At 43.1% G+C, this 23,699-nt stretch overlaps 1 protein-coding gene across 1 annotated transcript in view; it reads right to left on the bottom strand.

Moving 5' to 3' along the window:
• Positions 1-23,699, bottom strand: part of LOC145397033 (uncharacterized) — a 306,677-nt gene that overhangs the window by 48,825 nt on the left and 234,153 nt on the right. Inside the window, exons 8-10 of the mRNA XM_080270250.1 lie at positions 14,076-14,376; positions 11,103-11,120; positions 2,590-2,807 (exon numbers count right to left, since the gene is read on the bottom strand). Of these exons, the coding sequence (XP_080126376.1) occupies positions 2,590-2,807; positions 11,103-11,120; positions 14,076-14,376 (537 nt within the window). The remainder of the gene's footprint in view (positions 1-2,589; positions 2,808-11,102; positions 11,121-14,075; positions 14,377-23,699) is intronic.

Raw genomic sequence — 23,699 nt, 5'->3', positions numbered from 1 at the left:
CAAATGTGTGAAAAGTATATAGTGAAAGGCAAGGATGTGTTTTGGGCATTCATGGATTTAGAGAAAGCGTATGACAGAACTGATATGGAGGCTTTGTGGACTGTTTTAAGATTGTATGGACTTGATGGTAGGTTACTAAAAGGGATGAAAAGTTTTTATGTAAATAGTAAAGCGTGTGTAAGAGTGGGAAATGCTGTGAGTGATTGGTTTCCCGTGAGAGTGGGGCTGCGACAGGGATGTGTGATGTCACCTTGGTTGTTTAATATTTACATGGATGGTGTTGTAAGGGAGGTGATTACAAGAGTTTTAGGTGGAGGCCTGAGTCTGGTGAATGCTGATGGTGGAGAATGGAATCTGAAGCAGCTGGTGTTTCCAGATGATACTGCACTGGTGGCTGATTCAGAGGAGAAATTGAGACAGTTAGGAGTTTGGAAGGGTGTGTGAAAGGAGGAAATTGAAAGTAAATGACAATAAGAGTAAAGTGATGAAGTGTACGAGGTTGGTAGATGGTAGGGGGATGAATATAGTTTTCAATGGTGAGTTGCTAAAGGAGGTAGAGTGTTTTAAATATTTAGGGTCACATGTTACTGTGGATGGACGAATAGATGCAGAAGTGAAGTCTAGAATGAATGAAGTAGGTAAGGTGCTGGGAGGAATGAAAAAAGTGTTTAGATGTCGTTCGCTTAGAATGGATGTAAAGAGAAGGCTGTATGAGGGTGTTGTGGTACCGACTGCGTTATATGGGGCTGAAACATGGAATATGGGTGTAGCAGAGAGGAAAAGTTTGAATGTAATGGAGATGAGGTGTCTGAGGAGTATGTGTGGAGTGACACGTATGGATCGGGTGCGAAATGATGAAGTGCGAAGGAGAACTGGAGTTGTTCGGGAGATGGCTGGTAGAGTTGAGCAGAGGGTGTTGCGATGGTTTGGGCATATGGAGGGAATGAATAATGAGCGATTGGTGAAAAAGATAACTAGATCTGCTGTGAGAGGTGTAAGGCTGAGAGGGAGACCACGAATAGGATGGATGGACAGTGTGAAGAGAGTGCTGGATGCGAGAGGGATGTCTGTTGAACAAAGAAGAGTGGCTGTGTGTGACAGAAATAAATGAAGAGAAATTGTGAATGAATAAATGATGACGCCTCCCTGAGGGGATATTGTCCCGCATTTGGTCTGATCAGCTAGTCAGGTCAGGTGCGAGTAAGGGAATGGGTCTATTATGATGTGGCAGGGGTAAACCAGCTCTGCTGTCGAGCCCTGCTGTGGATGTCACTGATTGCACTGTGCAGTTGACCCTTGTGCGTTGTGGTGCGGTGAGGATCTAGCGTTCTCCCCTTTATGGCTAAGATGCGAATGAATGTGTTTGAATGGATGAGTAAATGAGGAGTGTGTCGTCCTGTCTCTGCTACCTTCCTTTCCTTGGGGGAATTAGCCTAGGTATATAGATAGATAGACACATGGTAGATATATTTATAACCATAGTATTACAACACTGGCATCCAAATAGTGGTGCATTCATTCATGTGAGACACACGGGTATCCCAAGTGTACAGCTCCATCGCCACCTCGGTTTGTGACGTAGGCACCACGTGACGCCACGTATGGGGAGGGGCATGAAGGTGGAACCAGTTGGCCCGTTCATGATGATAAATATTTATAGAGTGTAATCGTTCGACTTTACCACTCGAATATTAAACAAACATTGGCTGCGTATGTCAAAGCAAACTTGTTATAACCTTTAATCTCATATACGTTTAATACCGCAGCCAACCGCCTGCCCCCTCCCCCCTCCTCCTCGCATCTGACGTCCCACCTCGTCCCTCCCTTCCTCACCCACCACCCTCCTTATAACTCCCACACACCCCTCCCCTAGTTCTGCCTATTGTGGTGTGAACCTTTAACTCTCCCACCTGCTTTGGATTTAGACTTCGACGAAAGTGAGGTTCACGGTGAGGGATGACTGGCCTGACGGCATTTTTGTGATAATAATGCTAGGTTGCGGGGAAGCTGAGAACCCTACAGTATATCTCTTGAAAACTGGTAAAGGTTGTTTGGTTCACGACAATAGTCGAACCAAATAAATCGCTACCGATACCCGTGTGTCACACATGAATGAACACACCACTATTTGGATGCCTATGTTGTAATACTATGGTTATAAACATAACTACCATGTGTATGACATATAATACGTTTACTTGCATGATATTAATTGGAGACCTGTTAGAACTGCACATTGCCAAATTACCAATGAGTTTGTTTTGTCCGAACAGCCGACTGATCTCGGTCAAAATGATAGCTACCACTGTTACCAGATAAAACACCAACATGTTGGTGGACTGGGTGGCCTCGAGTCATCTGCTCGCAACTGTACATGAGAGAGGGGGGTGTGAGCGGGGAGCAGGGCAGTGAAATGGTTAGGGACAGGGCGACATGGAGGCGAATTGTTTGTGTGCACCCCTGACGGGATTACATCGTCTGGCGATAGACAGAGAGATAAATAGAATTAATCAATCAATGAGACAAGCAACTGCTCACGTGAAGATAAAACTTAAAAATAAATACTGAGACAAGGTGCAAGTTGCTCACCCTGTAGTACTGAACGTTGGAGGTATTGGTCTGCCAGACCATAGTGACGTGAGGGTCGTCCAGCACGTGTCTGAGGCTCTGATATGGCTGCTGGATGTGCCGCACTGCCAACACAGACATCAGGTTCCCAGCATAGCTCCTTACTACCACCACAGCTGCAAACATCCACCCAGCCAGTCCTACTCCCCTCCACCACCGCCGGCCACTTATCCAGCTGTCTGTTTATACGCACATCATCACCTTCATTATCAATGCAATAATAATCATTTCCATCATCATTACAACAATAATACCACCATTACTATATATGTGGATTGACTGAAACTAAATGAGAAGGTGAAAGGATGAGAGAATGGGAATATGGTATAGGTATGTGTGCGGGAGTCAAAGAAAATGAGAGGGCAAGAGAGGGAGTATGTCTGATGATAAGCAAGAAGTGGAAGGAGAATATAAGAGAGTATGGAACAGTGGGTGCAAGGATTGTATGGGTGAGGATGAAAGTAGGTATACAAGCGTGGGCGATTGTATGTGTGTATGCCACGACAGAGGATCGAGTGGCAAGAGTGAAAGATGAGTTTTGGGCAAGTGTAGAAGCGTGTATGGACAAGTTTGAGAGAAGCGAGAGAGTGCTGTTGATTGGAGACATGAATGGCAAAGTTGGGAATGTACGAGTGGATAGAATGGTTGGTCAGTGGGGTGTGCCAGCTGAAGTAGATGGGAATGGAAGTGCTTTGGTGGACATCTGTGCTTGTAAGGGGTTGGCAATAGCTAACACCTACTTTCGGCATAAGATGATCCACCGGTATGCATGGAGAGTAATGAGGAGGATGGATGGTGAACTTGTTGAACGAAAGGCAATGATAGACTACGTGTGTGTGGATGAGCGAATGAGAAGACAAGTGTTGGATGCAAGAGTGTGGAGAGGGTGGGGGAATGGAGTCTCGGACCATCACTTAGTGATGGCCAAGGTAGAGCTGCAAAGAAAGTGGTTGAGGAGACGAAGGGGAAGACAGGAGGAAGCAGCTCCTGTGAGAAGAGTGGAGAAATTGCAAGATAGTGAGAAAATGACAGAATATAAGAGCATAGTGGAAGAAAGACTGGGAAGGTATGAGCTAGAGCAGATGGAAGGGGTGGAAAACGTATGTAAGATATTCATGGAAGAGATAGGTGCAGCGTGTGAGGCGGTTTGTGGAGTGAGGAGGAGATGCAAGGATGTGCAAGGGACAGCATGGTGGAATGATGAGGTGAAACGAGCTGTGGAACAAAAGAAGAAGGCATATAGTGAATGGTTAGCGAGTAGAGGTAGGGGAGAAGATGAGAGAGAGAAGAGAGAGGTATATGTGAGCAGGAGAAGGGAGGTTAAGAGACTGGTGAAGGAGAGTAAAAAGAAAGTGGATGAGGAGTTTGGGAGGAATCTGAGTGTGAAATGGAGGGAGAGTAAGAAATTGTTTTGGAAGGAGGTAAAGAAAGTAAGGCAGTGTGAAAGGGGAAATAGCAGGGGAGTGAAAGATAGGAATAATAGATTGTTGGTGGAGAAGATAGAGAAACTGAGGAGATGGAAGGAGCACTTTGAGGATTTGTTGAATGTGGAGAGTGAGAGCAGTGAGAGTATAAGTGGTTGGGGAATGGCTGGGAGAAGAAGAGATGAGAGGAGGGAGGAAAAGATCAGTAGGGCGGAAGTAGTGGAAGCGATGAAGTATATTAAGTTGGGAAAGGCCCCAGGAATTGATGGAGTGTGTGGTGAAATGTTTAGGTATGGGGGTGAGATTGTTGTGGGGTGGATATGGAAGTTGTGTAGATTGGCTTGGGAAGAGGGAAGGGTTCCGGACGACTGGAAATCAGATTTAATTGTTCCTTTATACAAAGGAAAAGGAGAGAGAGAAGTATGTGGTAACCATAGGGGTATTTGCCTACTTAGTGTGACTGGTAAAATATATGGTAGAATACTCATTGATAGGGTTAGGCATATGACAGAGAAGCTAGTTGGAGAAGAACAAGGGGGATTTAGGAAGGGAAAAGGGTGTGTAGATCAGATATTTGTTCTAAGATGTTTAGTGGAGAAGTATCTAGTGAAGGGAAGGAAAGTGTATGCTGCCTTCATGGACTTGGAGAAAGCTTATTACAGAATAGATAGGCAAGGTATGTGGAAGGTATTAAGAATATATGGAGTGGAGGGGAAATTGCTGAGTGCTGTGAAGAGGATGTACGAGGGAGCAAGGGTTACGGTGCGAGTGGATGTTGAGCTGAGTGAGTTCTTTGATCTCAATGTGGGACTGAAACAGGGTTGTGTGATGTCTCCATGGCTGTTTAATATATACATGGATGGGGTTGTAAAGGAGGTGCAGGGTAGGGCAGTGGATGTGGGGGTGGCTCTAATGAATGAGGGTGAGATTTGGAAGCTTCCGGTGTTGCTGTTTGCTGATGATACAGTACTGTTGAGTGAAGATGAATGGGAGTTGCAAGGTTTGGTGAATGAATTTCGGACAGTGTGTAGGAGTCGGAATCTGAAAGTTAATGTAAACAAAAGTAAAGTTATGGTGTTTGAGAAGAATGAAGTCACAGAGTGTGCAATGAGGTTGAATGGTGAGGATATGGAGAATGTGAGTGCATTCAAGTACTTGGGTAGTGTGATGAGTAAGGATGGAACTTTGGGGGATGAAGTGCGTGAAAGGGTACCGCAGGGAAGGAAGGTCGTTGGTACACTGAAAGCAGTGATGAGAAATAGGGAGGTGAGTATGGAAGTTAAGAAGTCACTGCATGATAGTATTGTGATCCCTACCCTGACATATGGAAGCGAAACATGGACCTTGCAAGAGGGGAACAAGTCAAGAGTGAGAGCAGTGGAAATGAGTTACTTGAGAGGAGCATGTGGAGTGACTTGGAGGGACAGGTTGACGAATAAACAAGTGAAGGAACGCTGTGGGGTGGATGTGGATGTGGTTGAGAAGATTAGGAGAAATACATTGAGGTGGTTTGGACATGTGAAGAGAATGGAGAATGAAAGACTGACTACGAGGGTGTATGTAGGTGAGGTGGAGGGAGGGAGAGGGAGAGGTAGACCGAAGATGAGGTGGAGGGATGGAGTTGAGAGGTATATGAGGGAGGGGGGGTGAGTTGAGGGGAGGGCAGTCAAATGGCGGGTGACAGAGCGACTTGGGGGCGTTTTGTCTGCGGCCACCCTTTGCGGGATTAGGGCGTCGGGCTATAGATAGATAGATAGACTATCACAGTAATCATGATTACCATCGTTAGCATTACATTAATAATAATAATAATAATAATTATTATTATTATTATTATTATTATTATTACTATTATTATTATTATTATTATTATTATTATTATTACTATTGATGTCATCGTCACCGTCATTATAAAAGTCCTTGACCTCAACGTGCTTATCTAAAAACAATAGTATAACAAGTCACCACAACAATGATGTATTGAGGTTTTGACACATCTGTGTTCTAATTTGTACAGTGTACCATTGAACTGGTTAAGGCTTCTAAGTGCGAGATCACGATGAAGACTAAGGATGTAAAGCGACAACTGATATTTCCTTTTGGATTCTGACATACTGACATACTGAACGGGCTGAAGAAGTGAATGTTAACAAACGTGGCCAAATTTGTTGTGAAATACTATGCAGAATCTATCTATCTCTATTGCCAGACGCCTCAATCCCGTTTGGGGTGGCCACAAACAAATCGCCTCCAAGTCACCCTGTCCCCCCTCCATTTCACTGCCCTGCTCCCAACTCACACCCCTCTCTCTCATATACCTTTCGACCCCATCCCTCCGTCTCATCCTCGGCCTCCTCCTCCCTCTTCCCCTCTCCACCTCACTCACATACACTCTCTTCGTCAGTCTCTCACCCTCCATCGTCTCCAAATGGCCAAACCACCTCAGTGTGTTCCTCATAATGCTTCCTATCACATCCACATCAACACCACAACGCTCCTTTATATCCTCATTCATCAGCCTGTCTCTCCATGTGACTCCACAGGCTTCTGTTAAATAACTCATTTCCACTGCTCTCACTCTTGACTTGTGTCCTTCCAACAATGTCCAAGCTTCACTTCCGTACGTTAGAGTTGGTATCACAATACTGTCATGTAGTAACTTTTTCATTTCCATGCTCACTTCCCTGTTTCTTATCACTGCTTTCAAAGAACCAGCAACCTTTCTTCCCTGCTGTTCCCTTTCAAGCACTTCACCCTCCAAACATCCATCCTTACTCATCACACTACCCAAGTACTTAAACGTACTCACATTTTCCAATTCCTCACCATCCAACCTCGCTGTACATTCACTGACTTCACCTCTCTCAAAGACCATCACTTTACTCCACCCTACATTCACCTTTAGATTCCGTTTCTTACACACTCTCCCAAACTCATCCACCAAGCCTTGCAGCTCCCCTTTGTCTTCACTCAACAACACAGTATCATCTGCAAACAACAGTACAGGGAGTTTCTAAACAGTATCCTCTCTCACCAGGGCCACTCCAACATCCACTACCCTACCTTGTACCACTTTTATTACCCCATCCATGTACAGATTGAACAACCATGGAGACATGACACATCGCTGTTTCAACCCAACTATCAAAGAGAAAAATTCACTTAGTTCACCATCCACACGCACTGCATCCTTCGCACCATCGTACATACTCTTCACAGCATTCAACAACTTCCCATCTACTCCATATATTCTTAACACTTTCCACAATCCTTGTCTATCCACCTGTCATATGCTTTCTCTAAATCCATGAAAGCCACATGCAACTTCTTTCCCTTCTCTAGAAACTTTTCCACTAATGATCTAAGAATGAATATCTGATCTACACAACCTCTTCCCTTCCTAAAGCCTCCCCGTTCTTCTCCAACTAATTTCTCTGTTCTTTCTCTAACTCTGTCAATAAGTATCCTACCATACACTTTTCCTATTATACTAAGAAGACAAATGCCCCTATGATTACCACACACTTCTTTTTCCCCTTTTCCTTTGTACAAGGGAATAATTATACCTGACTTCCAATCCTCCGAAATTCTACCTTCCTCCCAGGCCAATCTGCACATCTTCCACATCCATTCCTCTACTATCTCTCCCCCATGCTTCAGCATTTCACCGCACACTCCATCAATTCCTGGGGCTTTCCCCGATTTAACTTTCTTCATTGCTTCCACAACTTCTGTCCTACTGATTTCTTCCTGTCTTCTCACCTCCCTCCTTCTCCCAGCCATTCCCCAGCCACTTATACTCGCATTACTTCCATCCTCTACGTTCAACAATTCCTTAAGGTGTTCTCTCCATCTGCTCACTTTTTCTCCCTTCTGCACTAGTAATCTACCATTTTTATCTTTCACTCCCCTGCTAACTTCACTTCCACCCTGTCTTACTCTTCTCACCTCTTTCCAGAACATTTTCTTACAGTCCCTCCACTTTACACTCAAATTCCTTCCAAATTCCTCATCCACTCTCTTCTTACTCTCTCTTACTAATCTTTTCACCTCTCTCTTTCTTTCTCCATATAACTCTCTCTGCCGCCTATCATTAGGACAGTTAAACACGTCCGAGAGTGAGGCCACTATGCCACCTTGCCAATTCCCCTGCAATAGGGCAGGATGTGAGAACATAAATGGAAGTGTCAAAATATATGATATCAAATATTCCTGACTCGCAGTGGAGAGGGAGCATCGAGGCCTCTCTCCTAGGGATTTAACTGACTCGATAGTGAATTGCAGTTTTTCATTCAGATTTATAGTGCCTCTGGTTTGTCTTTTATTTCTTTTTGGGGCAGAAGGAACCCTGTTAAGTTTAATTCCTTCTTTCCCAGTCTCTTAGCTTGACACTTATCTTCCACATGACACTTCCATAACTTCAGCAACATACTTATCTTCATCCTCTCATACTGTCCTTCGTCTCATCTTTTCCTCTGACCTACCTTGGAAGGATCATATATCTTAACCCCCTCGTGCACCGTAAGTTTCCAATAAGTTTCAGTTCCATGCACAGAACTAAAACCTTGCTCAGGATGGCTCCGCTTGTGCAGCAAGGGAAAAATTTCTATGGCCCAATTTACCCTCAGAAAGTGCTTATATTGTTATAAATCACTTTCCATCATCTTTGTTGATGTTTATACTATAAGGTAAGAAAAAACATAAAACAGATGAATAAATGTACGGAAATGAAGCCTGAATAAACCTTATTTCTGTGAAAACTAGCTTCTCATAACTTCCCAATATCGCCGTGAAAAATTTTTCCCGTGACGCGCAGCTGGAAAAGATATGTCTATATGCAGAATTTCACGATCTTTCATCTGTGAAAGTTTCAAGTTGACACGTCCAACAGTTTTCGAGTAAATTGAAGAAAAAAAAAACTACGAAAATCACCTAAAAATGTTTGATTTGTTTATTATTTCATATCTTGTTAGTGACACTGTAACAAACATATATATAAATTCTATCCACTTTTGTAGCCCAAAGGTTAAGGAAGCCCATGACATAATTCACAGTGTTTTAAGCCTTATTGTTATTGAGAAAATGAACCTTGAAAGGTTACGATGGGTTGTGCGCGGTTTTCGCGCGGTGATAGCACATATGCTCAGGCATGTAGGCTGAGTAGTATGTTCATCTTTCATAACTTTTCCCCAATTATTTTCACTCATAGGTTGCTTTGCATTACAAAAGTGTGCATAAGATATCATCAGCTTGATTAAGCTTTCTTCGGATTTTTTATACGAACCATACTTTACTGTATAATGAATGAGAGACTAGCAATGAAATGCACCACATTCTCCCTATGAGAAATATATAGTGAACACACATTTTATACCTCACAATACAATAGTATAAAAACTAGACAAATAAGCTGGTTACTCACGTCCTCTAGCAGTGCTGTTGTGTTTCTTGAGAGGAGATAGAGTTGCAGAGAGGAGGACAGGTACGATCACAGCCTGTGTGTGTTTGTGAGTATTTGTGACGTGTGTGTGTGTGTGTGTGTGTGTGTGTGTGTGTGTGTGTGTGTCTGTCTGTCTGTCTGTCTGTCTGTCTGTGTTCCTGTGCATGAGTGTGTGTGTGTGTGTGTGTGTGTGTGTGTGTGTGTGTGTGCTCGCGTGTGTGTGCGTGTGTATGTGTTTGTCTATCTGTCTGTGTTCCTGTGCTTGTGTGTGTGTGTGTGTGTGTGTGTGTGTGTGTGTGTGTGTGTGTGTGTGTGTGTGTGTGTGTGTTTGTGTATCTGTCTGTGTTCCTGTGCGTGAGTGTGCGTGCATGTGTGTGTGTGTGTGTGTGTGTGTGTGTGTGTGTGTGTGTGTGTGTGTGTGTGTGTGTGTGTGTGTGTGATGTGTTTACTGCTGTATGCTTTCATCAGTATGATACTGATGAATGCACAGTCTTGTGCAGAGCGGCACATCGCAAACAGGACATACATAGCTGGAGTCATTCCTCCTCTTGTTTAAGTGGCACAACACACACCGCAGCCTTATCCTGTCGGGGATTCTCTCCAGGGTGTGGTGCAGAGTTGAGTCCAAGCGTGTCCTATCGTCCATATATCGACTGCGCTTGGATGGCAGTGCTCCTCCATCTCCTCACCTCCATCCTCCTGCCGGAGGTACAGTGGCAGGACCTGGCCAAGTAATTCCTGACGGGCCAGCTACTGCGAGAGGTGGAGCAGTCATGGCAGTAACTGGTGGAGTTACTCCTGACGGGCCAGCTACCGCAGGAGGTGGAGTGATTGTTGCAAGAGGTGGAGCGATTGTTGCAGGAGGTGGAGTGATTGTTGCAGGAGGTGGAGTAATTGTTGCAGGCTGAGCAGTGGCTGCAGTTGATGCAGAGGTTGTTGCAGGTACAGGTGGTTGTCGTCGCAAGGGAAGGTCAGGGGCATTGTGAAGGGCATGACCTGATGCCGGCCACTCCTCCACCTGGAATGTTGGGAGTTTGTGGGATATGTGCTTTTGGAATTCCAGGAGAGTCATAGATCTGTTGGTGTTCTTCTTTTAGAGGGTGTAGGCATTGAATAGGACCATGTAGATAAAATAAAAGGTCATTTTCTTGGTCCACTTGACTGTCCTCCTTTGGGCGAGGTACTATTGGATCATCTGATCGAAATGATCCACCCCACCCATGTGCCTATTATAGTCCTCCACATGACGGGTTTGTTCACTGTTTTCAAAACGTGGTGGAATCTCCCGTCTGGACCCTTGACCTTCCCATGCACCTGCTTAGGGATGGTGGTGTCGCTGTGGAAGGTGGACACCATACTTATGACATGTTTGTCCTTCCACAACAACACCATTTCATTGCCCTTGTGTCTAGCTTCCACTCCATCATCAGAAAGGCATTTAGCACTGCTGATGTCCTGCAGCTCCCTCAATGCTCCCCTTGCCAGTCGTACTGTGCCACACACGTACACTCCCTATGCAAAGAGGCATTCCCACAGTGATACAGAGTTGTAATAATTGTCCATGTATAACTTGTAGCCTTTGCCCTTCAAAGGTTAACGAGGCCCCACACTGTGTTCCCTAGAGACTTCTTCTCCCCTGTGTATGCTCCCAAATTCCAAAAGTAACCACTCCTTGCCTCAGCCAAGGTGTATAATCTTATGGCATAATTTTGGGGCTTCATAGGGTTATATACATGGAAGGAGAACTGCACCTTCCAACCCAGAGATCCCTTATCCAGGCTTAGGTGTTCACCCAAGATGTAAACCTCTCTGAACCTCTGAAGGAGATACTCTATCTTTGTGCGAATCCTTATCAGCCAGTCCTGATTGCCCTCGGGTATGGCGAGATTACTGAAAGCATGAAAGAGCTTCAGGATGGCCCTGAAGCACTTTCCACTCATAGTTCACCGAAATGTGGGGTATTTGTGAACCTTTGATGAACGTCAAATCCCTATAAGAAAGTATAATCCAAGGAACCGAGCCATTTCCTCTTCGTTGCAGAGGTACCAAACATCTAGTGTAGTCCCCAGAAATGTGGCATATTTGTTTTGACCGTTAGGTAGGTTAGCAACTTCCTGGTAAAAAAAAAAGTTGAAAGTATTGGAGTGGAGTTGCTCATGCTGTCACTCTCAAACCTGGGGTTTCAATGAAGGGGCCAGCATTGGGTGTAAATGACCCAGAACTCCAAGCATCCTCCTGATGATCACCACCTGGGGAAATGTTTGGCTGTGTACATATGTGGCGCACACAACCCCGAGACAGATGACTACCTCTCGGCCGTCCATCACTACCTCGCATAGGCCCATGCCACCCTCGTCTTTGTGGTGGGAAGGGAGATGGTGATGATGATTGTGTTGATGATAGGTGGGCGGAAGAAGGTTCAGATGATCATGGTGATGGAGATGGTTGTGGTGATGGTTGTGAAGATGGTTGTGGTGGTGATGGTTGTGGTGGTGATGGTTGTGATGAAGATGGTTGTGGTGGTGATGGTGGTGGTGATGATGGTTGTGGAGGAGATGGTTGTGGTGCTGCTGCTGCTGATGCTTGCTTATATTCAGGGGGAATGAAGTTTGAAGGGAACACTGACTTTCCAGATTTAGCTGGGGAAGATGATATGGAAATATCTTGAATTTATGGTGAGATGCAGGTGGGTTGAAATGTGGTGAGAATGTAGGGTGAGTCTGGGGGAAAGAGATCAGAGTTTGCTGTGGGGGGGGGGGTGCAAGATAGGTGGCGATAATACGGCTCAGTCTCAATGGTCGGGGTGGTTTCAGTGGTGGCAGGCCTGACACCAATGATGGCAGGACTGGTGGCAGTGATGGCAATGGTGTCGGGGGTGAAAGGATTGATGGCAGAGATGGTGGCTGTTTCCAAAGTGATGGCAGAGGTGACAATTGCCATCAGAGTGATGGCAGTAACAGAAGTAGTAGTTATTACACCAGTGGTTCAGTGGTGAAAGGAGTGGTGGTAGTAATGGTGCTACTGCTATTCTCTGTTGTGCTTATCGCTGCGGCCTTGACCGTGGGTTTGTGCTTCTCACCCCTCGGGTCAGATTTCCTCCTCACCCTCCTGCTCCTCACTCTCATGCTTCTCACTCTCTCCTCCTCAACAAATTCACTGTCTGTTTCTCAATCACTACTTTCCTTACTCTCGCTGCCACTGAACAAGTATTTCAAAAATTCTTTTTCAGATAACCCCTTGTGAGACATTTTTCCGGTAATGTAAAACTGCAGGGGAACAGTAAAAATCAGTTACGAATTTTCAAATCTGGCTTTCTCTGGAAATATAGAAGAAACACTTATAAATGTTCTTCACAAGCACATTGCATTATATATAACACAATATCACTATACACACATAAGAGATGGACTGTGCGGTAGTAGGAAACGCGGGTTTAAACACCCAGCCGCGTACTCACACACCCTTCGAGCCTGACTGCCAGGAGGATACTGAGCTAAATATAGGCCGCTTGCCCCTCCGATAAGCTCCCTGTGTTGCCATATATTTCTCCTAGACGTGGCTACTCTCAGCTTTGACTGAACCAGATTTGACTCAAATCCATCCACAGGAATAATTTCTACAACCATTTATAGGGAGGTTGCATCATGTTCCATCATCGATTACTCTTCAGATTAAAAGAATTATGACTCACAATGCGTCATCTTGCACAAGGGGGTTAAAGAGGCTTACTCTCTGTCCCTCATATATGCAATCCAAAGTGTCCACACATCGTGAAATGAAGCACCCTTGAATTTTCCTTTCTAACTGAGCTAGCTTTGCAGGCTATAAGCCTTGGATTTTTTTTTTAAATCCAACTAATTTTTCTGACTGTAAAAGGGAAGTGGTAACCTGCAACAGCTTGTCCAAAAAATACTAGCGTGTATATTGGGAACACTGTTGCATTTCAATGCATTATTCTCAAGCACAGCCTCTCATGGTCAAGATTAACTGACAATGTATTTATTGTGATCTTACATAAAAACCTGAGATATGGCATTTGGTACAGGAAACATAAAGGTTCTCCCTTAGTTCAAGTTCCCGGGATTCGTGGCACTGTCATGGCCAGTTTGGAATTCTCATACCAGTTTATCTCCACCCCTTTGCTTGGCACACTGAGAATGTAGGTGAAGTGCATGACCAAGGGAGAAAGTAGTAAAGAAATATGGTAGTCACTCGACAACTTGTAGGACTATCTTGTTGGAGTAGAATTCGAACTGTAATAAAGGTATCCTCCTGCAAGCTTTCTCTACCTAGTTCTTGGTGTGTTAGCAGTAGGAGAGGAGATAAAGGATGTAGGAATAGCCAGGAAAAAGCTAACAGTGTCTATTTTACCTACAACTTACGTTTTTACCACTGTTTTGTTCACTTACGATGTTGAAGTAGTACTCGGGCCATACTAAAGGTCACTTCTGGCCAGCTTTCTCCACCCCAGTTCTCGGTGTTTAGGTAGCAGGAAAGAAGTTAACAGACCCTAGAAATAGGTAGACAGGATTTAAAACAATTCAAAAAACAAGTTATAAAGTAGCCACTGTTTAATCACTTACCCTGTTGAAGCAGCACTCGGACCATAGTAAAAGTATCCTCTGGCCAGCTTTTGCCATCCTGGTTCTCGGTGTGTTGGCAGTAGGAGAGGAGGTACATTAGAGTAGGAAGAGCCAAGAGGGAGATGACGATAGCGAGCCACACCATAGGCTGAAGAGGTAGGAAAAATCCCCAGGGATTGACTTCAGGACTGCCCCTTACCCCAAGGATCATATCACTTTGCACCAGCACGGGGTAGGTGAAGTCTATTACCTTGGAACGACTATCTGTTAGGCTGAAGGGCCCGATCGAGAAGTCAGCCTCCTAGACGTCACCAGTGAAAAAATAAGAATGGTAACTTCATACACACACACACACACACACACACACACACACACACACACACACACAAATATATATATAGAGAGAGAGAGTGAGAGAGAGAGAGAGAGAGAGAGAGAGAGAGAGAGAGAGAGAGAGAGAGAGAGAGAGAAGTAGAACGACAGATATACATATATGATATTGGGGGTGCCCATCATCCACCAACTTCATGTTGCGATCCTTTGTTTGAGAGTAGCTCTATATTAAGAGACAATCCAAATGATTTCCTGTAAACCAGGAAATCTTTTGCAGTGCTGGATGGTAACATTATACAGGAACCAACCATATGACATCAAGTGGGTTTGTGGAGAGACACTGTCCCTCCCCGGATAACAACTAAAAATATAAACAGGAAGCCTCGGATCAAGAATGACCAAAAGGTGATGACTAAGAACCGAACAAAGGACATTGTACGGACTGTGACGTGGAATGTAAGGGATGCAAATGATGAGACGAAAGAGAGAGAGGGAGAGAGATTGTTCAGGTACCTGAGGATGCAAAAGTGGATGTATGTGGAATAACTGAGACTAAATCATAATGTGAGAGTGTGAGAAAGTGGGAGGATGGATGGGGTATATGTGTAGGCGTAGGTGAGAATGACAGGGCAAGTGAAGGAGTATGTACTGTTGTGTGCAGGAAATAGAAGATGAATATAAGAGAGTATGGATCCGTTGGCCCAAGGATTGCGTGGATTTGATTGAAAGTAAGATTACAAATGGGGGTGATTGTGTGTGTATATGTGCCAACGTAAGATCGGGCAAATAGAGTGAAATGCGAATTCCGGGCAAATGCGAAATTGAGCAGGGAAAAATTTGAAAGGAATCAAAGAGTGTTCTTGATCGGGGATATGAAGAGAAAAGTCAGGAATGAGAAGATTAATGGAGTAGTTGACGAGCATATATATATATATATATAATTATCGCTATCATCATTAGCCTTGTGCAGTATTACTCAAACTTTTCCATTTCATTCCCTACTTGTGGGGATCTTGACATCCTCGTGGCCCCCCTTAAACTTTTTTCAAGCCCCTCACAAATAATGATCGAGAAAATTGTTTCGGTGTTTTACAGTTATTGTAATGCTAACAACTATCAGTCAGAATGCCTATTTTGTTACATATCAATGTGATGGATGACACTGTTTGCTTTCAGTCAGTCAACTGATTCGAGGTTGAGTCGCTAATAACGCACGTCTGCTCAGACGTGCTAGAGACCTGTGGTAGTGTTGTGCTAGTGTGTTTTAGTGATCTGTGTTAGTGTGTTGTAGTGATCAGCGATAGTGCTGTGCTAGTAATCTGTGAAAGTGTTGTGCTAGTGTGTTGTGGTGACCCGTAGTGATCCGTGATAGTGCTGTGCTACCTTGTGTGAATTTGTGCGTAATGGCTTCCTCGGCAGAGAGCTGTGTCCCCACTGCAGGTATTGAAAAGGACTACCTTGAATTAAAGGAGGAACTTCTCGAACTGAAGCGGGAGGTACAAATTCTCAGGCAGGAGAAGGCACAAATGAGGGAATTGTTGGAGATGTTGGAGGAGAAAGAGAAAAAGGCTGAAGGTTGGAGACTAGTTAACAAGGGTGCAACGAAGTTCACTCTTAAGAAGCAAACGGAAGTTAAGACCACTAATGCCTTCGACGCACTATGGGACGAATGTGAAGGGAAGGCAGAGAGGGAAGTTGAGGAGAAGGACGGTGAGAGAACTTCCAGTACAGGTAAGTATAATCTAAACAAGAAAGGTAAGAAAAATATTGCTATTGTTGGAGACTCCCAGGTGAGATATCTGAACAGAGCCATGTATACTCCACTCGCTAAACATGTGTGTCTTCCAGGGGCCAGGGTGGCTAATGTGATAGAAAAAATTTCAAATATCGTAAAGGATAGTGGTGACAAACCAACTGTGTGCCTCAGTGCAGGAGGCAATGATATTAGTAGCCGTAAGAGTGAGGTACTGTGGCAAAGGTACAAGGTGATGTTAGAAAAGGTTAGGGAGAGGGGAGGAACCCCTGTAGTGCTGGGTGTTTTACCCAGATGGCGGGTGGGAAGAGAGTGGTTGAGCAGGGCAATAGGGTTTAATTGCCGCCTTGAAAGGTATTGCAAAGATAATGCAATACCTTTCATAGATAGCTGGGACCGGTTTTATGGACAGAGTGCCTTGTATAGTTGGGATGGGACTCATCTTAGCAGGCAGGGAGTTACTGTTTTAGTTGGAATGATAGATAGGGAGTTGGAGGGATTTTTTCAAGGTTGAGAAGTAGGTGTACAGGAAGTTGCAGCAACTACACTCAGAAATCATTATTACCATGTTTGGATAGATGCATCAATACTTGCAAAATTAAGAACAAAAGTTCAACCATTAGTGTAGATACATCCACTCAGGCACCTCAAATTGAGCAGGCGATGATAGATGATAGAACAAGCGATGATAGAAGGGCCATAAGCGATAGTACAAAAAATTGTTATATTAGTAAAGTAAAGAGTTTCCCAGTTAGTAATAAAATAAATAACAGTACATCCCAACGTAAAAGCATAACTACTCGTAATAATCTGAAAGTGTACTACACAAACAGCCGGAGTTTCTATCTATCTATCTATCTATCTATCTATATACCTAGGCTGCTTCCCCCAAGGAAAGGGAGGTAGCCGAGACAGGACGACACACTCCCCATTTACTCATCCATTCAAACACATTCATTCGCATCTTAGCCCCAAAGGGGAGAACGGACAGATCCTCACCGTACCACACCGCACAAGGGTCAACTGCGCAATGCAATCAGTGACATCCGCAGCAGGGCCCGACAGCAGAACTGGTTTACCCCTGCCACATCATAACAGACCCATCCCCTTACCCGCACCTGACCTGACTAGCTGATCAGACCAAAATGCGGGAGAATATCCCCTCAGAGCTGCGTCATCACTTATTCATTCACAATTTCTCTCCATTTATTTCTGTCACGCACAGCCACTCTTCCTTGCTCAACAGACATCCCTCTCGCATCCAGCGTTCTCTTCACACTGTCCATCCATCCTATTCGTGGTCTTCCTCTCAGCCTTACACCTCTCACATCAGATCTAGTTATCTTTTTCACCAATCGCTCATTATCCATTCTCTCCATATGCCCAAACCATTGCAACACCCTCTGCTCAACTCTATCAGCCATCTCCTGAACAACTCAAGTTCTCCTTCGCACTTCATCATTTCACACCCGATCCATACGCGTCACTCCACACATATTCCTCAGACACCTCATCTCCATTACATTCAAACTTTTCCCCACTGCTACACCCATATTCCATGTTTCAGCCCCATATAACGCAGTCGGCACCACAACACCCTCATACAGCCTTCTCTTTACATCCATTCTAAGCAAACGACATTTAAACACTTTTTTCATTCCTCCCAGCACCTTTCCTACTTCATTTATTCTAAACTTCACTTCTGCATCTATTCTTCCATCCACAGCAACATGTGACACTAAATATTTAAAACAATCTACCTCCTCAAGCAACTCACCATTCAAAACTATATTCATCCCCCTACCATCTATCAACCTCGTACACTTCATCACTTTACTCTTATTCTCATTTACTTTCAATTTCCTCCTTTCACACACCCTTCCAAACTCCTCTACCAACTGTCTCAATTTCTCCTCTGAATCAGTCACCAGTGCGGTATCATCTGCAAACAGCAGCTGCTTCAGATTCCACTCTCCACCATCAACATTCACTAGACTCAGACCTCCACCTAAAACTCTTGCACTCACCTCCCTTACAACACCATCCATGTAAATATTAAACAACCAAGGCGACATCACACAACCCTGTCGCAGCCCCACTCTCACGGGAAACCAATCACTCACAGCATTTCCCACTCTTACACACGCTCTACTATTTACATAAAAACTTTTCACCCCTTTTAGTAACCTACCATCAAGTCCATACAATCTTAAAACAGTCCACAAAGCCTCCATATCAATTCTATCATACGCTTTCTCTAAATCCATAAATGCCCAAAACACATCCTTGCCTTTCGCTAAATACTTTTCACACACTTGTCTCACAGCAAACACTTGATCAACGCATCCCCTCCCTGTCCTAAAGCCACACTGCTCATCATCAATCACTCATTCTGTACCCTCTCTAACTCTCATAATTAACACTCTACCATACACCTTACCTACAACACTCAATAGACTTATGCCCCTAAAGCTAGTACATTCATACTTATCACCCTTGCCTTTATACAACGTTACCACACAAGCACTTGCCCAGTCAATTGGCACTATACCTTTCTCAAAGCACACATTCAACAATCTTACTAACCAGTCAACAATAGTCACTCCACCACCCTTCAGGCATTCCACAGCACACTCATCCATACCTGCAGCTTTCCCTGTTTTCATCTCTTTTACTGCCTTCTCCACTTCCTCCTTCGTGATCAAAGAATCATTCAACTCTCCCAACACATTTATTCCTTGCACCCTTCCATTCGCCACAATCTCAGCCACCCTTTCCGGAGTTTACGTAATAAAATGGATGAACTGAGGGCTTTAATTTGTACAGAGAAAATAGACATTTCCGTTATTAGTGAAACTTGGATGAATACAGACACTCGAGAATTTTAGCAGAATATCAGATAAAAGACTATAATATTTTTGTGTCAAACCGTCAGGGAAGAAAAGGGGGAGGGGTAGCTATTTATGTAAAGGATTCATTAAACTGTTATAATAAAGCAGAATAATAGGGACACAGAAAGTGTCTGGGTCGAAATTAGTAACAATAGGGAGAAATTAGTCTTAGGAGCAATTTACAGATCTCCTAAATTAAGTAGAGCCGATAGTAAATACCTTTGAGGGGAAATTAGGAAAGCATCACAGTCCAGCTTAGTAATAATTGTAGGGGACCTTAATCTACCAAGGAAAGATTGGAGAAATCAGACAGGGGATGCAGAGTCAGAGGAATTTCTAGAGGTAGTACAAGATAATTTTCTTTATCAGTATATCAGGGAGCCCACCAGAGGTAATAATATACTAGATTTGGTTTTAGCCAATAAAGAAAATATCATTAGTGATATAGAGGTTGGTGGACGACTTGGTAATAGCGATCATGAAGTAATTAAGTTCAAATTTATTTGGGATGTCTGTTCCACTGAAAATACCTCCACCCTTCCTAATTTTGGTCTAGGAGATTTCGATGGCTTAAGAGCTTATTTTCGACCGGTATTCCACAGGGAGATTAGCTACTTGAGGGAATGCCAGGTCAGTGGGGAACCCCAGATCATAGGTGTGGGGCAGGAAACACGTGGGAATGTCCGTCAGGTGTCTGTGAGGGGGGAGTTGGTAGATAGGAATGTAGTCCAGGTAACGGGAATTAACTCAGCTCCAGTACCAAACAGACGTTCGACCAGTGAGAAGTATAACGAGTTAATAAATATAATACACGAAGGCCAAAATAGATATATCCCTTCAAAACCGTTTAGAACGAATAATTCAGAACCAAGATGGTCAAACAACGGATTAAAATCTCTCATAGGCCAAAGGAAAGGAATATATAGAAAAATAAAACATGGAGAGGAACACTTACGTAACCGATACACGATTTTAAATAGAGAAGTAAAGAGGGAGATAAGAAAAGCAAAGAGAAGTTATGAAATTAAGGTTGCTAGTGAATCAAAAGAAAACCCCAAGGGTTTTTATCAAACGTACCGTACGAAAAATAAAGATAGGATAGGACCACTCAGAACAGAATCAGGTGACATTACCAGTGAAGATAAAGAAATGTGCTCCATCCTAAATAATTATTTCATATCAGTATTCACCAAGGAAAATCTAGACCTGGTCCCTCAAGAAGCAAATATTTACGATGAGAATACGGAAAATACTCTTAGTAAAATAACCATTAGTAAGGAGGACTTATTGAAAGAAATTAAGTTAAAACCTCAAAAATCGCCAGGTCCGGACGATATATATGCAAAAATTATAAAAGAAACCAAAGAAGAATTATGTCAGCCACTTTTAGCATTATTTAATGACTTTAAGTTCAGGAGAAGTTCCAGAGGCGTGGAAGACCGCAAATGTAGTGCCCATCTTTAAAAAGGGTGATAAATCAGCTGCGTCGAATTATCGTCCGATAAGTCTAACGTCAATAGTAGGAAAAATGTTAGAGTCAATTTTGGCAAATAAGATTAGAGAACACTTAGAAAGATTTAATCTTATAAACGAAAGTCAGCACGGATTCAGGCAAGGACGATCCTGCCTCACAAACTTGTTGTCATTCTACTCGGAGGTCTATGAGGCAGTGGATAGCGATAAAGCTTATGATGTTATTTATCTGGACTTTAGTAAAGCTTTTGATAGGGTCCCACACGAAAGGTTAGTTAGAAAGGTTCGAGCACATGGTATAGACGGCGATATCTTAAAATGGATAGAATCCTGGCTGAAAGGGCGAAAGCAGAGAGTATTAATAAATGGAACTAAGTCGGACTGGGGATTAGTAACTAGCGGTGTACCACAGGGTTCAGTACTCGGTCCCTTATTATTTATTATATATATAAATGATCTAGCCTTAGGAGTCAATAGCAGCATCAGCAAATTTGCCGACGATACAAAAATAGGGCGTATCTTTAACTCGACTGACGATTGCCATAGTTTACAAAAAGACCTCGATACATTGTCCAAATGGTCTAAAACTTGGCAAATGGAATTTAACGTTGAAAAATATAAAGTACTTAACGTAGGCAAGACCAAAGGAGATACTAAATACAGCTTAGATAACAAAGAAATTAGCAAATCGGAATGCGAGAGAGATCTAGGAGTTATGATTAGTAACGACCTTAAACCAAGGCAACAGTGTATTAATGCGAGAAATAAAGCAAATAGGGTCCTAGGATTTATCTCGAGAAGCGTGAGCAATAGATCATCTAAAGTAATACTGAAACTTTATCTAGCATTAGTAAGGCCACATTTAGAATACGCAGTACAATATTGGTGTCCTTACTATAGAATAGATATTAATTCGTTAGAAAATGTACAGAGAAGAATGACAAAAATGAAACATGACGTCCGGAACCTGTCATATGAAGACAGACTGAAAAGACTAAGTCTGCATTCGCTAGAGAGGCGCAGAGTAAGGGGAGACTTAATTGAGGTGTTTAAGTGGATGAAGGGTATAAATAAGGGAGATATTAGCAAGGTACTTAAAGTGAGCATACAGGATAGCACTAGAAATAATGGTTTCAAATTAGAAAAATTCCGTTTCAGTAAGGAAATAGGTAGAAATTGGTTTGGTAATCGGGTAATAGACGAATGGAATAAGCTACCTAGTAAAGTAGTTGCTGCCTCTTCCATTGAGAGTTTCAAGCTTAGGCTAGATAAGCATGACTAATAATGGGTGGATATAGAAAAAAAGAAAATCTTATAACCAATACTAATTCATAATTTTTCCTTTTCAGGTTACACTATGATAGTCTCTATTCTTCTTTCACACTTTCCTGTAAAATGTCCACGCCAGTTTATCTATACGGCGTGGTGTTCTTTCTGAATTTTTCCCGCCGGCTTCGGCTGGAGGGTTTGGAGGGCGGGGGAGAGCCTTCTTCTTTGCTATCCTTAGCTATCCTTATCTCATTCTAGTAGTTCAGTTACTCTTCTAGGAGCTGCCTAGCATGGGCCAACCGGCCTACTGCAGTTATCCTCTCTTCTTATGTTCTTATATCTGGGTCCACATCCAACCGTATGGAAGGGTGGAGAAACCAGATTCACATTAATATCGGCTGAAGAGTCACACTATCGTGACCATGAAATAGGATACAAAAACCCAAACTGGCAGACGAAAAAGGATGTATTCCAAACAGTTTCGGCGATAGCTGACGCCCTCTTCAGTGGATCTACAGACCAAGAGTGGTACATACAAATGCTGAGAAGCTGCTTATATGCAGGGTGAGGACACGTTTTCCCAACCACACCTGATGTGACCTCACCAGACTCTCCCTCTACTCTTTCCACGACCTGAGTGAGGGATTACATGGGCGGCAAGGACCTTGCCACTAATCCTCTCATCACTGGATCTAATTTATACATTCCTTCACTATGGTTAAAATTATTATATCTGTCTATACATACAGCTTCCACAATCCTACGTTTCTAATAGTTACTACATTTGTACAATATTTGGCTAGAATTCCAGTCGATTCTATGGTCGTTTTCCGAAGAGTGAACATACACTGCGTTATTTATGTTGCCTATCTTAGAAGCATACTTGTGTTCCTTAATGCGAGTGTCCAAATCCCTTCCAGTTTCACCACTATAAACCAAATCACAGTCTCTACATGGAATTTTGTATACCCCTGCAGTTTTGTTACTAATGGGTTTATTCTTTACCAGCATTGATCTTAAGGCGGAAGTATATCTAAATGCAATGTTCACATCCAAATCATGACTCACAGACTTCACCAAGCTAAGATTTGACACATACGGAACCGTGATGTATGGCTTATTTTGCTGACTTTGTGATGTTGGTCTAGGAACAAAAAAGGCTTTTCTGGCTTTAAAATACGCTTGCCTTATAAACCAACTGGGATATTTTAGCTCTAAAAATATTTTCCATATCTTGGCGTTTTCCGTATCCAGATGTTGGGGACTACTAATTCTGAGTGCTCTAAGGAACATAGAAGAAATAACTGACATTCTAGTGGAACTGTGGTGATATGAATAATAATGTATATTCAAATTGCACTGGGTTGGTTTCCTGTATACAGAAAAGCTAAGTGTCCCAAGTTCATCTCTGTGCACAAATACATCTAAAAATGGAAGGGAACCATTATTATCCCATTCAACTTTAAATTTAATTGAGGGAACCAGTGCATTTAATTTCGTAAGAAAATCGTCAAAGTTAGCATATACGTCTGGCCAAAATGAAAACGCATCATCAACATACCTATACCAAATTAAATTTTGAGGAGATATGGTGGTAAGAAGGCTGGATTCAAAATATTCCATGTACAGGTTACTAAGAATTGGAGAGAGGGGCGAACCCATACCCATACCAAACTTTTGCATGAAAAACTGATCACCAAAAGAAAATGCATTACACTGCACACACAGGCTAATAAGTTGGAGAAAGACATCATGGGCATGCCGAGATCAATGTTACAATTAGGTAATTTTTCTTCCAAGAAACTAATTACATCTTCAACAGGGACTTTAGTAAAAAGCGAATCTACATCAAAACAGACCAACCTGCCACTGGAGAAACTGAGAGACTTAATCTTATCAATAAAA

Source organism: Coenobita brevimanus, chromosome 40 (genome assembly GCF_032717465.1).
Source record: "Coenobita brevimanus isolate Jiangsu-jjx chromosome 40, ASM3271746v2, whole genome shotgun sequence".
Taxonomy (NCBI): Eukaryota; Metazoa; Arthropoda; class Malacostraca; order Decapoda; family Coenobitidae; genus Coenobita; species Coenobita brevimanus.
This window is presented reverse-complemented; position numbering and strand designations above follow the sequence as displayed.